Source organism: Pongo abelii, chromosome 14, assembly GCF_028885655.2.
Source record: "Pongo abelii isolate AG06213 chromosome 14, NHGRI_mPonAbe1-v2.0_pri, whole genome shotgun sequence".
Classification (NCBI taxonomy): domain Eukaryota; kingdom Metazoa; phylum Chordata; class Mammalia; order Primates; family Hominidae; genus Pongo; species Pongo abelii.
In genome coordinates, this window is record NC_071999.2 from 29,554,876 (window position 1) to 29,569,678 (window position 14,803).

General features: G+C 46.5%; 2 protein-coding genes across 5 annotated transcripts in view; one reads left to right on the plus strand and one right to left on the minus strand.

Moving 5' to 3' along the window:
* The window catches only part of LOC129047184 (uncharacterized), a 608,921-nt gene that overhangs the window by 371,502 nt on the left and 222,616 nt on the right, over window positions 1-14,803 (minus strand). The gene's annotated exons all lie outside the window — the stretch shown is intronic.
* LOC129049646 (nuclear pore complex-interacting protein family member B4-like) lies at window positions 3,014-13,516 on the plus strand. Of its 4 annotated transcripts, none has more exons than XM_063714759.1 (7): window positions 3,014-3,398; window positions 7,509-7,569; window positions 7,679-7,714; window positions 7,790-7,851; window positions 7,969-8,063; window positions 9,229-9,302; window positions 11,069-13,516. In XM_063714759.1, the coding sequence occupies exons 1-7, from the start codon at window positions 3,031-3,033 to the stop codon at window positions 12,362-12,364; spliced, it is 1,992 nt and encodes a 663-aa protein (XP_063570829.1). In that variant the 5' UTR covers window positions 3,014-3,030; the 3' UTR covers window positions 12,365-13,516. The 4 variants fall into 4 exon arrangements, with proteins under 4 accessions (XP_063570829.1, XP_063570830.1, XP_063570827.1 ...); XM_063714760.1 differs by having other exon boundaries at window positions 9,232-9,302; XM_063714757.1 differs by having other exon boundaries at window positions 7,679-7,851.

Consider the following 14,803-nt stretch of genomic DNA (forward strand, 5'->3'; position numbering starts at 1 on the left):
AGACAGCTTAACAGGAGAAGAAAAACATAGAACAGGCATAAACATGGGAACCAGCTGAAAAATGAGACTGCTAGAAGGGCTGGATGGTTGATGCTTAAAGAGCACCCTCTTCTGAGGGAAGAGGGAGATAGATGGAGATGTAGGCCATTTAGAGGGGCAGCAAATGATTTTTAGGGGAAATGGAAGAGCTCAAGGAACAAACAATTGGCCTGAGACAAAGTTCCTCTGAGGTCATAGGGATGAGGTGACAAACTGCCAGAAGGTGAAGGGCAGAACTGCACTGCATCTCATGATGCAGAGAAAGCCCCAGAGAATCTCTTAGAACTGCCCTCCAGAGAATCAATGAAAAGTGTGTCTGGGCAGGGTAATTTTGAATGACATCATTCAAGGTGCATGTTCCCAGTTGCAACTGGAGAGAGATCAGTATGTCAAAAGTCTGTACTTGGTAAGAATTTGGCTGCTAAGTTGTGCCATAATTTGTCTTTTGAGCCTTTTTTCCATTGGGTAAGTTGAGCTCTACATTTCCTCTTGCCATTCATGGCAGTAAAAATGTGGTTGTCTGGGGGCTGAACCTCCTTCTGAACAATGATCCAAGATAAAAGTACTAATACCACAATGCTTTTTTATATTCAAGGGAAGAGGAAGTATGTTTCAGTTTTACCACCTAGATAATTACACGTCATTTGGCACTGCCTTTCAAGATATGTAGAAAACAGAAAATATATGAGTTATGAAGATATCGAGGAACGTTTAACATTCTCTATGCCACTTAGTCCTGAAGAGGGAATTTTTGGTATAAATTGGAGGAAGATTTTTTTTTTTTCCCCAGCCCCAAGACGAGTCTCCCTGTGTTGCCCAGGCTGGAGTATAATGGTGTGATCTTGGCTCACTGCAACCTCCACCTCCTGGCTTCAAGTGATTCCCCTGCCTCAGCCTCTCAGGTAGCTGGGATTACAGGTGCCCACCACCATGCCCAGCTAATTTTTGTATTTTTAGTAGAGTCGGGGTTTTACCATGTTGGCCAGGCTAGTCTCAAAACCCGACCTCAAATGATCCGCCCGCCTCAGCCTCCCAATGTGCTGGGATTACAAGCGTCAGCCACCACGTGAGCCGGGGAAAGTTTTTAAATTCACCACTTTTTAAAAATTCCATTTAGGAAAGTTCAGTTGAGCTGTTGGACTTGGACAACTTCACACCTTCTCATCTTTGTCCTTATCATCTAGTCATCTATACCACTACCTCCTAAGCAGGGACATCATGGGTGCCATGAAGCATTCATGCATGATGGCATTTCCTTGCTTCTCATTTCTTCATGTGTTTGACATTCCTCCTAGCTCCAAACTGGGCCAGCTACCTTTCCTATGAAATCTAGCAGTAGCTGTGGGATAGATGTGGTTGCTCTTTCATCTTTTTAGATTACCCATGCTTCTCTCGAAATCCTAGTACATGTTTTGTTTTTTATCCTATGTGCAGAAATCAGAAAAGAACAAATTCTGCAAAGAATTTGAAAGATATTATTTCAGGCCAGGTGTGGTGGCTCATGCCGGTAATCCCAGCACTTTGGGAGGCTGAGGCAGGTGGATCACTTGAGGTCAGGAGTTCAAGACCAGATGGGCCAACATGGTGAAACCCCATCTCTACTAAAAAGACAAAAATTAGCCAGGCATGGTAGCGGGCACCCGTAATCCCAGCTACTTGGGAGGCTGAGGCACAAGAACCGCTTGAATCTGGGAGGTGGAGGTTGCCATGAGCCAAGGTAGCGCCACTGCACTTCAGCATGGGTGAGAGTGACACTCCGTCTCAAAAAAAAAAAAAGGTATTTCAATGACTACCTCAGGAGATTCATAGGTATCTGACCCACATCTGAGATGAGATTTTCATTGCATTTTAGCTATGATGAGAACAAATATTTAATATCTTAGAAGATTAAAAGCATACTGTGATAATATGGAAATCTTCGTGGGAATTCAGTCGTTATTGAGAATGTTTTGCGTTAGGTTCAAACCAGCCTCAATGAAGCTGATGTGAGGGAAGGGAAAGTGGACTCTGAGTAGAGCAGGGATAGAAGGAAGATGCTCCAGTGCAGATCAGGAAGGAGCAGGGGGTGAAATGTTACAAATTCTAGAACTCGGAGATCTAAAGGTAATTACTTCCTTTTCAAGTTGTGAAACATGTTAACCTGTGGTAAAATACTTACAACATGATAATTACCATCTAACCGTGTTGAAGTGTACAGTTCAGTTGTGTGAAGTATATTCATGTCTTTTTTTTTTTTTTTTTTTTTTTTTTGAGACGGAGTCTCACTCTGTCACCAGGCTGGAGTGCAGTGGTGTGATCTCGACTTACTGCAACCTCTGCCTCCCGGGTTCAAGCAGTTCTCCTGCCTCAGCCTCCGGAGTAGCTGGGACTACAGGCATGCACCACCATGCTCAGCTAATTTTTGCATTTTTAGTAGAGACGGGGTTTCACCATGTTGGCCAGGATGGTCACCATCTCTTGATCTTGTGATTCACCTGCCTCGGCCTCCCAAAGTGCTGGGATTACAGGCGTGAGCTACCGCACCTGGCCTATTTTTTTTTTTTTTTTTTTTTGAGACAGAGTTTCAATCTTGTTGCCCAGGTTGGAGTGCAATGGCACAATCTCAGCTCACTACAACACTTTCCTCCTGGGTTCAAGTGATTCTCCTGCCTTAGCCTCCCGACTAGTTGGGATTACAGGCATGCACCACCTCTTGGTGATCTCGGCTCACTGCAACCTCCGCCTCCTGGCTTCAAATGGTTCTCTGCCTCAGCCTCCCGAGTAGCTCGGATTACAGGCGCCAGCTGCCATGCCCAGCTAATTTTGGTATTTTTAGTAGAGACGGGGTTTCACCATCTTGGCCAGGCTGGTCTTGAACTCCTGACCCCGTGGTCCACCCGCCTCGGCCTCCCAAAGTGCTGGGATTATAGGCATGAGCCAGCGTGCCCAGCCATCATTCTTAAATTATTATTTCCTAGGTGTCTTTCCTCAAGACTGTCTTAAAGTCACAAAATGTACATGACGGATCCACGGATGTACAGCGGAAAGCCTGGAGGTCCAATAGCCATAGCCAGGAAGGTATGGCTCTGTTGGAGTCCCCATAGTGTGGAAATGAGTTTGCCCTGGAAAGGGAAAGAACAGCTTCTTGCCCTCAGGTTTCTCACCTTCTCCTCTCCTCACTCTCACCAAGGGCTGAGGTCCATCTGTATGCACACAAAGAAAGGGGTTTCTTCCTTTCCAGGAATTAAAATTGGCCTAGAAGACCTCTTTACTTCACAGAGACATATGGAAGCCAAAGTTCGAGCTGAAGTCCATAAGGTGACAAAGAATGTCAACAGTCATTACAAAATCAATGGACATAGGAAGACTGCCAAAAAAAAGTAAGATGTGCCTTGACAGAAATACTGTTGTATGAACCATGTGCCAATCAAAGTAGACAACTGTAAAGTCCTTGAGAATATTTTCTACAATATTTGTGGCAAATTCAGTGGGTTCAAAATTGAGTTTGTCCTTTCTGCTTGATTAGTTTAATCTGTATAATTCCTTTCCCTTCCTACATTCTTGTTTGTAATTTTTTCGGGGGAAGAGGAGGTGCTAGTACTGGCATTGGTTTTCCTTTCTCTCTCTTTTTTTTTTTTTTCCTGAGACGGAGCTTTGCTCTTGTTGCCCAGGCTGTAGTGCAATGGCACAATCTCAGCTCACTGCCTTTTGGGTTCAAGCAATTCTCCTGCCTCAGCCTCCCAAGTAGCTGGGATTACAGGAGCCCACCACCACACCCAGCTAATTTTTGTATTTTTACTAGAGATGGGGTTTCGCCATGTTGTTCAGGCTGGTCTCGAACTTCTGACCTCAGGTGATCCACCTGCCTCAGCCTCCCAAAGTGCTGGGATTAGAGGTGTGAGCCACCACACCCAGCCTTTTTTTTTTTTTTTAAATTTTGAGATAGAGTCTCGCTCTGTTGCCCAGGCTGGAGTGCTATGGCACAATCTTGGCTCACTGCAACCTCTGCCTCTCAGGTTGAAGCAATTCTGCCTCAGCCTCCCAAGTAGCTTGGATTACAGGTGTGTGCCACCACACTCAGCCAATTTTTTTTTTTGTTTTTGAGACAGAGTCTCACTCTGTCACCCAGGCTAGAGTGCAGTGGGGTGATCTTGGCTCACTGCAACCTCCGCCTCCCAGGTTCAAGCGATTCTTATCCCTTAGCCTCTTGAGTAGCTGGGACTACAGGCATATGCCACCACGCCCGGATAATTTTTGTATTTTTAGTAGAGGCGGAGTTTCACCATATTGGCCAGGCTGGTCTAGAACTCCTGACGTCATGATCCACACACCTCGGCCTCCCAATGTGCTGGGATTACAGGCGTGAGCCACTGTGCCCAGCCCAATTTTTGTATTTTTAGTAGAGACAGGGGTTCACCATGTTGGCCAGGCTAGTCTTGAACTCCTGACCTCAGGTGATCCGCCTGCCTCAGCCTCCCAGCGTGAGCCACCGCACCCAGCCTGGATTGTTGAATTCAATGCTTGGGTCACCTCCAGATTCATTTTCACAGTCTTTCACATTTTGGTCATATTACATTGTATTTTGCTGCCATATGACTGATCTTTTTTTGTTAAATGTGAGATACTTGTTAAAAAATATTTAGCAATGAATTGAGACCTAGTAGCATGTTATCTTGCTGCAGAAGAGATGGGAGTCTACTTCTGGGGGATGGTCAGGGGTCCTCCATACAGGCTGCAATTGAGGTCATCAGTGCAGGCTCAGTCCCTACAAAGGCCAGGTATTTCCTATCCACCTCTGTTCTGATGTGTGACTCTTCTGGGTCTCAACCAGAGCCAGTGGACTTCAGTACGGGTCGCTTTCATTGGCAGACCCTCAATCCACTTGGTTTTCATCTAATCGCATGCATGTGTGCAAAAGCTGCTCTGCTTCTTTGCATCTCAGTAGTCCCTTCTGGAATTCAGCAATGAAACTCAGGGAAATGGGTTCCAAATGCGAGGATGTCTTTCGTCCTGGGTTTCCTTCTTCTCCATCTTGACCTCATGTCTGTTTACTGCCATGTTAGCAATTTGATGTATTCAATCATGGGTTTTATATTCTGTTTGGTGTCCCCCATTGTTCTCATCAGAGATTGGAAGCTTCAGATGCACTTATGCCAACTCAAGATTAGAATGCTTCCTTAGCTTCCCTCCAGAGTCAGGTTTTGTGTTTGTAGTTCCCAAGTGCACAGCAGGAGTAGTGAGGTCCTCACTGGCTTCTCATTTGCATTAATCTGTGAGCTCATTTAGCGTGGGGACAGGACCCTGCTCCCATTGCATTCTCAGCACCTCACCACACACTCCTTGTTTGAGGCCACTCCAGACAGCATGTGCTGAAGGATGCCCTGTGGTCAGAAACAAGTTTATTAACTTTCTCTTTGAAGTGTTTTTGTCCCTGTTTCCTAGCATTCTGGGAATTTTACACATCCTTCCTATAAAACCAAGTATCAGGTGAGGTCCTTAGGATCAGGACCATGAATCAAGTGGTGTGAGGGCAACACAGCAAGCTTGCCTTTTTAGGTCATTTCCTTTTTCTGCCCTCACTCTCTGTGAACGGAACCTTGTTACAGTCGGTCAACACCAGGGTGGATGGTTTGCAGTTGTCATCTATTTTCAGGACATAACACCCTGACTTAGGAGCCATTCCAATCATTTCTAATTCAATAGCTGTGCCCAGCATTCAGATTGCCTTTTCTCTCAACCAGGATCTTTAAAGTCGATGACAAGAGTTCCAGTCCTGAATCATGGCAAAGTGCAGTAGTGAACTGCAGGGTTAATGACACCATATTCTGGAAGGATCTCTCTATGTCTGATGGTCTCAGTTCCACCATCATCCTCTGACTGAGAATCAGGTCTCCCACAGGAGGAGTCAGATGAGGAGCAATCCTCTGCTTCCGATGGAGTTAGTTGTGATGAGTTGGTGAGGTCTGGTTTTTCACACTGAAGTAAAATGAGCTTTTGCTGTGTCAAGCACAAGACTGACCCCAGAGACACACATAGTGCACCTCATAGAAGCTTTTAATAGTCTTTATTTACTAAAGAATAGGACTAACTATAGAACTATGAAGATGAGCTGGAAATGACAGGTGACTTGCCAGCAGGCCAGAGTGTGATTTTTCTTTGTCCCTCAATGGGAGGTGTCAATTCTCCCTTTGGTTGTGAGAATCAGTTGGTTCATTTATGGGAAGGTTGCAGGGGGGCTCTTTGAATCACAGCCTTCAGATGCCAGAAGGGCAGAGGGAATCCCACATGGGCTGGTGGAGCTTGAGTGTGCATTTCCCTCCCTTCTAATCTCAGGAAACAAAACATGAAAGAATGTGAGCAAGCAGAAAATGAGAGGCAGCTATCAGAGGCAGAGGAGAATGGGAAATTGGAGATGAAAGAAATACATACCTACCTTGAGTTCAGAAACTGAACCCCACCCTCTTGGGAAACCCCCCTCTTGGGAACCCCCCCTCTTGGGAAACCCCCATTGGAATGTTGTTTTTAACCTTTGTAGAATGTTTAGACCCAGTAAATGCAGAAATAGAAACAAATGGTCAGAAGACATATCGAGAGAGAGAGAGAGAGTTGACAAAACAGAAAACAAAGTACCTTAAGATTTACCAGTGACCAAAAGATGTGAAGTAGCAAAACATCTCCTGACCCCATTGCCAGCTAGACTGTGTGGAAACTCGGTTACCAGCCATTCTAGGGGTGGAGTGAGTTGTTGTCATCCTTAGGAAAGTGTGTTGTTGTAGGATCAACCACATCCTTCAAAAGGACTATGCCTGTTTATAAGCCCAGCTGTTTCTGCCCTGTGAAACACGGCAAGGATATTAATACAAAGAGAATAGAGCTTTCTGATAAAAGATGCTCAATGAAGGATGAATTAGGGATATGCTGAGAATGGGGAAGGAAATTGTCAACTCAGAAGTCAGCAGGCAGTAAGCAAAAGAGGACGAATCAATACAGCAACAGTTTGGATCAGACTGTACTGTTTTTGTTTTTGTTTTTGGTTTTGGTTTTGTTATTTTTTCTGAGGTGGAGTCTCGCTCTGTCACCCAGCCTGGAGTGCAATGACGTGATCTTGGCTCACTGCAACCTCCGCCTCCCAGGTTCAAGTGATTCCCCTGCCTCAGCCTCCCGAGTAGCTGGGATGACAGGTGCCTGCCACCATGCCCGGCTAATTTTTTGTATTTTTAGTAGAGATGGGGTTTCACTGTATTAGCCATGATGTTCTCAATCTCCTGACCTCATGATCCACCCGCCTCGGCCTCCCAGAGTGCTGGGATTACAGGCGTCAGCCACCGCGACCGGCTCAGACTGTACTCTTATAGCCATCTGAAATACGTTTTCTAGGTATAGATAGATTGTGTAAGGGTACAGTTGTGAGGATAACAGAAACATGGCAGATTATTTAAAATCATCCTGAAAGTGGTGCTTTATCTGATGAAAGTGATTGTAATCCATAGGAAACTGTTTCAACGCATGCAAGAGTTGCGGCGGCGGGCAGAGGACTACTACAGATGCAAAGTAAGGAGCTTCCTCCCCGCAGTTGCACGATAGTTCAGTGCTGATGCAGATGATGCCATGGCCCTTAGACTCTCTCAACATTCAATTTCTCATGTGTTGGCTTTTTCAGATCACCCGTTCTGCAAGAAAGCCTCTTGCCAACTCAGTAAGTTTGTTTGTTTTCCTTGCTTTTGGACATAGTCTGCCAGGACAGGACATGGATGTATTTTTCTCCCCACAGCTCTGTGCTCAAGCCTTGCAAAGGGGGAAGGCAGAGAGGAAGGCTGCCTACAAGCAGCACAGGTAGGTCATTGTGATGGACATTTTAAAGGATGTTTTTGTTTTGAGATAAAGCTTTGAGCATCTAGTAAAGAACTTGGTGTTTTAATTCTTCAAGTCAATTCTTTCTCTGTCTTCTAGGTGTCAAATGAGGCAAAAGCAGAGAGTCCCAGAGAGACACATGAGTCAGGAGCCAGTCCAGGGACGACTGGGCCTAGAGAACCCTTTCTGGATGGGTAGGAGCTTGCTGTGAAGGCAGCCGCTTAATTTCTGCTGCACAACCCACACACCCTGCTTCTCCTTTTGGGGATGAGGGCTCGGGTGGGGTGATTGTTATGTTTCCTGGAAACAATTCCAAGCACTTATAAAGAGAATAGTTGTCTCGCTGGGTGGCAGGACCCTATTTTTCTCAGGTGCCCGAGCTGAATGGCTCTTGGCTAGTCCCCTGTGAATGGTGGAGCTCAGGCCGCTCCACTGACTGTGGACATTGCCCCACCCTGATGTCTTGGTTACTTTTAACTGAGGAGATGAACCCAGAAGGCAGATGGGCCAGCTCCCATTTCCACCTTGTTTCAGTGTGAAGGATTTATTTTTCTTTCACTTGAGAAAACAAGAATAGCACTTTAGAATGGGAGCCACATGTGCTGATGAGAGCAGAGATTTTCTGGCCATGTCTTCATGGATCAATATTGTAGCTTGAGATCTGCTTTAAGAAAAGAAGCATTTATTTACACTTCTTGGAACTTCCTTCATTCTTTTTGTTTAAGTTGTTTATTGTCAACTATATAACTCCATTAGTAAGTTAAATTTCTATGTAATCCTACTCCCCTAACATTTGAAGTGTAACCCTAAAACTTTCCAGTTAATTTCTGTAGCTCTTACCTTTTCTCATGACTGTTCATCTCTTTATGTCCATTTCTGTTCATAAGTATTGATAATACCTGGCCAGGTATGAAAGTTAGATTAACTACGAATCCACAGAATTTTAAATGTCCCTATGGCTTGAAGAAGAGGAGCAGTGCTGTTCCTGTCCAGGGTTTATTGATATTCTTCCAACCATGGCTGTTCCTATTTTAATTTTAAGTCTGTGCTCACATGATGAGTGATTTCCTCTGATATGTACTGATTTAGAGCTCATTTCCAGCTGGTTAGAGCCCGACCTGTTCACAGCCTGTTGAGAGTTAAGAATACCCCTGGACCAGGGCTCTGTGTTATCTTTCTCAAGGATGAGGGTCCAGAGGGCTCCAGAGTCCTCTGAGGCATGTGGTCAATAAACCCTGTGCCTCTGGTAAGGGACCTGTGTGGCAGAGAGTGAGATGGCAGCGGAGGGTGTGGAGGGTTTGTTATTCTGCACAGAACATGCAAGCCAGATTTAGCCCCATTCCCTTCTCTGGCCCTTAGCAGATTCAGGACCTCATTCGGTTCCCATGAGGAACAGCAACGGCGTCCCAGCTGAAAACACAGAGAAGACAAAGGTAAATGCTGGGGACGTTTTCACTCTTCTTATATCAGGACACTTTGGTCTTTTCCGACAATGCCCTCTCCTGGCCTGGCCTCTGCTCTGTGGGTTCTGTGGTGTCTTTTCTGTCTCGACTTCTTGAGAAGCAAAATCTTCTCCATGAGCTTTCAGGCTTCTCCATTCCCAGCTGATCATCGTTGGTGGCACCTCCAGGATCCATAAAAGCTCAGGGACCGAGGGCTGAAGGGCTTTTACTGTTCTGTTTCCAGAAATAACACGAGGAGGCACCACTGACCTCCAGTACTGTAGGTCTCATGGCGCGGTGAACTCTGACTGATCCACCTTACCCAAGATGTTGTGGGGTCTTATTTCCGAAATATGTGGGATTTTCTTTTGCTGTGATTTTGTTTGCATTCTGCTATAATGTAGGTGATTAACGTTTGAAATATCTGCCGTATTCCCAGAAGTGAAAATAGTGAAAACGCATTAATCTAACATTAATTTGTGCTTTGTGCAATTTTGAATGCTCTTTGACAAGGCCAATTCCATAGTTCATCACAGTCCCATCCCTGTTGGTAACCGTGTTGTGCAAAAACACCTTCATACCCACCCAATGGGGCCCCTGATCTAATATTCTAAGTGTCAGAGGTTCCATATTTGTAATAGCAAATAGGCCCTGACTGTAAATTAGTGAAGAGTGAATGTAACTTATTACCTACAGGGACAATTCCAAATGAAGGCCTTAAATGATGCTCAGCTAAGCTGCTTCTTCTGTGGCCTCTGTACCTTGAAAAGCTGCCGAGTCCTATGATTCCACATGATGGGACTTGTACACTTGAAGTGAAACACAGTTTTCAAACTTGCTTTGTTTAGAATTCTCACTCATTTTTCCATGGAAAAAAGTATTCTTTATGTCCTAGTGCACTTACAATTTGGTATTACCTGGGAGTGAAAAGAAATATTACAGCCATGTCTAACTGACTTCTTGAGGTAAGATTGTTCTGTCAGAAATCCCTCTCCCAGCTCCCCTGAAGCTCTTCAGGAATCCACATCTCTCCAGAGCTCTTTATTCTCATGGGTGGCACCTCCAGAGTGAAGAAGATCCTTTGTCAAGAAGGGAAACAGAGGGGAAATGAGAGGGTCCAGCAGTCAGAGCTGGAATCTACTTCCACTCTGCCTCTTGCAAGCTGTGTGACCCTGGGCACAAATTCTCCTTCCTCTGGAAACCTCTGTTTTCTTAGATTTGGAGCAGGGTGGTCACACTGACCTTGCAGAGTTCTGAGAATCAGAGACAGAACATAAAAGGCCTGGAAAACATTCTCCAAAAAGAAGCTGCAACATGTGTGGACAATGGGCTTTTCATGCCTCTCTTACTCTCTGTTGACCTGGTGCAAGAAACATGCTCTGGTGCTGGCTGTGAGGGAGGAATGAGGATAGAGATAGACACTCCTGTGTCTCAAACATGCTTCTTTGTTAATCTGTTATGAATCTGTCATGACTCTGTCTTCCCTGGGGCAGGACCCCAGCCTGCCTACATTTGCAAACAGACACAGTGGCATGTGGAGACAACAGTGTGTCCCAATGACTTTTCTTTACTCCCCAGCTGTGGGCAGTACTCAGTGGAAGGGTGATATTATGACACTGATACTGCTATTTTGAAACCTGGAGGGTGGAAAGGTGCAAAAATCTATCACCAGCAACAGAAGATGCAGCCTGTGTTGGTGGCGGTAATTTTGTCCATCAAATGAATATGTGTGAATATATCCTCCTTTGGCCCTACAGGTCAGGATGGTGGCAGTGGAGCACCATCATTCCTCAGGATTGCGCTACCGGCCCTACCTCCCAGCTGAAACTTTAAGAAAAAGGATAGGCCGCAAGCCACGTCCTCCTATTCAGTGTGATCTGAGAGATCAACCACGTCCATCAGTTAAAGGATGTCTGAGACCGCTGACTCTTTCTCGACTACAGTGTCCACTAGGACCTCAACCACATTCTACAACTGATGATTTTCTGAGAAGAGAGACACCTCAAGATGAGTGTGCCCTGGGACCTGATCCACTTCCTCGAGCTGATGATTTTCCGAGACTCAAGACACCTCCCGAGGGTCTTTTCATACCAATTTCCCCTTCTCCAGTTGATGATTCTCTGAGCCTCAAGACCCCTCCTGAGTGTCTTCTGGTACCCCTTCCACCTTCTCCAGTTGATGATTTTCTCACACCACAGGCACCTCCCATCAAGCGTCATCGCCTGGGACCTGTAGCATTTCCTCGAGCTGATGATTTTAGGAGACCCAAGGAACCTCCTGACTGTTTTTTTGCATGCCTTCCACCTTCTCCAGTTGATGATTCTCTGAGCCTCAAGACACCTCCCGAATGTCTTCTGGTACCCCTCCCACCTTCTCCAGTTGATGATTTTCTCACACCACAGGCACCTCCCATCAAGCGTCGTCGCCTGGGACCTGTAGCATTTCCTCGAGCTGATGATTTTAGGAGACCCAAGGAACCTCCTGACTGTTTTTTTGCACGCCTTTCACCTTCTCCAGTTGATGATTCTCTGAGCCTGAAGACACCTCCCGAGTGTCTTCTGGTACCCCTTCCACCTCCAGTTGATGATTTTCTCACACCACAGGCACCTCCCATCAAGCGTCGTCGCCTGGGACCTGTAGCATTTCCTCGAGCTGATGATTTTAGGAGACCCAAGGAACCTCCCGACTGTTTTTTCGTACCACTTCCACCTTCTCCAGTTGATGATTCTCTGAGCCTCAAGACACCTCCCGAGTGTCTTCTGGTACCCCTTCCACCTCCAGTTGATGATTTTCTCACACCACAGGCACCTCCCATCAAGCGTCGTCGCCTGGGACCTGTAGCATTTCCTCGAGCTGATGATTTTAGGAGACCCAAGGAACCTCCTGACTGTTTTTTTGCACGCCTTCCACCTTCTCCAGTTGATGATTCTCTGAGCCTCAAGACACCTCCCGAGTGTCTTCTGGTACCCCTTCCACCTCCAGTTGATGATTTTCTCACACCACAGGCACCTCCCATCAAGCGTCGTCGCCTGGGACCTGTAGCATTTCCTTGAGCTGATGATTTTAGGAGACCCAAGGAACCTCCCGAGTGTCTTTCTGCACCCCTTCCACCCTCTCCAGTTGATGATTCTCTGAGCCTGAAGACACCTCCCGAGTGTCTTCTGGTACCCCTTCCACCTTCTCCAGTTGATGATTTTCTCACACCACAGGCACCTCCCATTGAGCGTCGCCTGGGACCTGTAGCATTTCCTCAAGCTGATGATTTTAGGAGACCCAAGGAACCTCCTGAGTGTTTTTTCGCACCCCTTCCACCTTCTCCAGTTGATGATTCTCTGAGCCTCAAGACACCTCCCGAGTGTCTTCTGGTACCTGTTCCACCTTCTCCAGTTGATGATTTTCTGAGACCACAAACACCTCCCGTCCAGTGTCACCTGAGACCTGTACCATTTCATCGAGCTGATGATATCAGGAGACTCAAGAAACCTCCTGACTGTTTTGACTGTTTTTTGTTTTGTTTTGTTGTTTTTGTTTTTTTGTTTTTGTTTTTTTTTATTCTGTGGCAGGAAGGGGCTTGGTGTGCTGTTGATTCAATTTATTGATCATTTTTACAACACATAAATTCATTTAAGTATTGATTGTGCACCTATCATATGATACGCATTTTTTCATCACTCCCCCACTCCCAGAACCCTAAGCTTTTCTCACTGTTAGAACTGCTAGTTTATTTGTATTTCAGTCACTTTGACTATAAACTCCTTTAGTGTAGGTGCTTAGATTTTTTTCACTGCTTAGCCCCCAATGCCTGTATAGAGTAAGCTTTTTTTTTTTTTTTTTTGGTACCAAATGCCCAATGGCCAATTTATTCTGTTTCAATAACAACTAGGCATCATTTTCAAAGGGCCATATACTGACAACAGACTGCCCAGAAATTATCTCCCTATGTAGGAAAACTACAGAAGACAAGTTCTTAGACTTTTAATGCCCAATACAGTAGCCATTAATGACAGGTGACTACCGAGCCTTGAAATGCGATAGTCCAAATTGAGATGTGCTATAAGCTTAAATTACACACCACGTTTCAAAGCCATAAGGCCAAAAACTGTAAAATAGTCTAGTAATTTTATATTTATTATATATTGAAATGATATTTGGTCTTTTGGATATATTGAGTTAAATAAAAGTTAAATTCACCTGTTTGGTTTTTTACTTTTAAAATGTGAATTCCAGAAAAAATTTTTTTTTATGAAGTATTTATTGATGATTCTTGGGTGTTTTTCGGAGAGGGGGATATGGCAGGGTCATAGGATGATAGTGGAGAGAAGGTCAGGAGATAAACACATGAACAAAGGTCTCTGGTTTTCCTAGGCAGAGGTCCCTGCGGCCTTCTGCAGTGTTTGTGTCCCTGGGTACTTGAGATTAGGGAGTGGTGATGACTCTTAAAGAGCATGCTGCCTTCAAGCATCTGTTTAACAAAGCACATCTTGCACCACCCTTAATCCATTTAACCCTGAGTTGACACAGCTGTTTCAGAGAGCAGGGGGCTGGGGGAAAGGCCATAGATCATAGAGCAGGGGGCTCTCTGAAACCCCTGTTTCAGAGAGCAGGGGGCTGGGGGAAAGGCCATAGATCAACAGCATCCCAAGGCAGAAGAATTTCTCCTAGTCATAACAAAATGGAGTCTCCTATGCCCACCTCTTTCTACACAGACACAGCAACAATCTGATCTCTCCTTCCTTTCCCCACACTTCCCTCCCTTCTCTTCAACAAAACCGCCATCATCCTCATGGCCCGCTCCCGATGTTCGCTGTCTCTTCGGAGCTGTTGGGTACACCTCCCAGACAGGGTGGCTGGGCAGAGGCGCTCCTCACCTCCCAGACAGGGCGGCCGGGCAGAGGGGCTCCTCACTTCCCAGATGGGGAGGCTGGGCAGAGGCGCTCCTCACATCCCAGATGATGGGTGGCCGGGTAGAGGCACTCCTCACATCCCAGATGGGGCAGCCGGGCAGAGGCGCTCCTCACATCCCAGATGATGGGTGGCCGAGTAGAGGCGCTCCTCACATCCCAGACAGGGCGGCCGGGCAGAGGCGCTCCTCACTTCCCAGATGGGGCGGCCGGGCAGAGGCGCTCCTCACTTCCCAGACAGGGCGGCCGGGCAGAGGCGCTCCTCACTTCCTCCCAGACGGGGTGGCAGCCAGGCAGAGGCGCTCCTCACTTCCCAGACGGGGCTGCCGGGCAGAGGCGCTCCTCACTTCCTCCCAGATGGGGTGGCAGCCAGGCAGAGGCGCTCCTCACCTCCCAGATGGGGTTGCCGGGCAGAGGCACTCCTCACTTCCCAGACAGGGTGGCTGGGCAGAGGCGCTCCTCACCTCCCAGACGATGGGCGGCCGGGCAGAGGTGCTCCTCACTTCCCAGATGGGGCAGCTGGGCAGAGGCGCTCCTCACTTCCTCCCAGATGGGGTGGCAGCCAGGCCGAGGCGCTCCTCACCTCCCAGA

Coding starts and splice junctions, on each gene's coding strand:
- LOC129049646 (XM_063714757.1), top strand. CDS start 3,031: ATGTACATGACGGATCCACGGATGTACAGCGGAAAGCCTGGAGGTCCA. Junction 7,570..7,678: donor AGGACTACTACAGATGCAAA/GTAAGGAGCTTC, acceptor TGGCTTTTTCAG/ATCACCCGTTCTGCAAGAAA. Junction 7,852..7,968: donor GCTGCCTACAAGCAGCACAG/GTAGGTCATTGT, acceptor TCTGTCTTCTAG/GTGTCAAATGAGGCAAAAGC.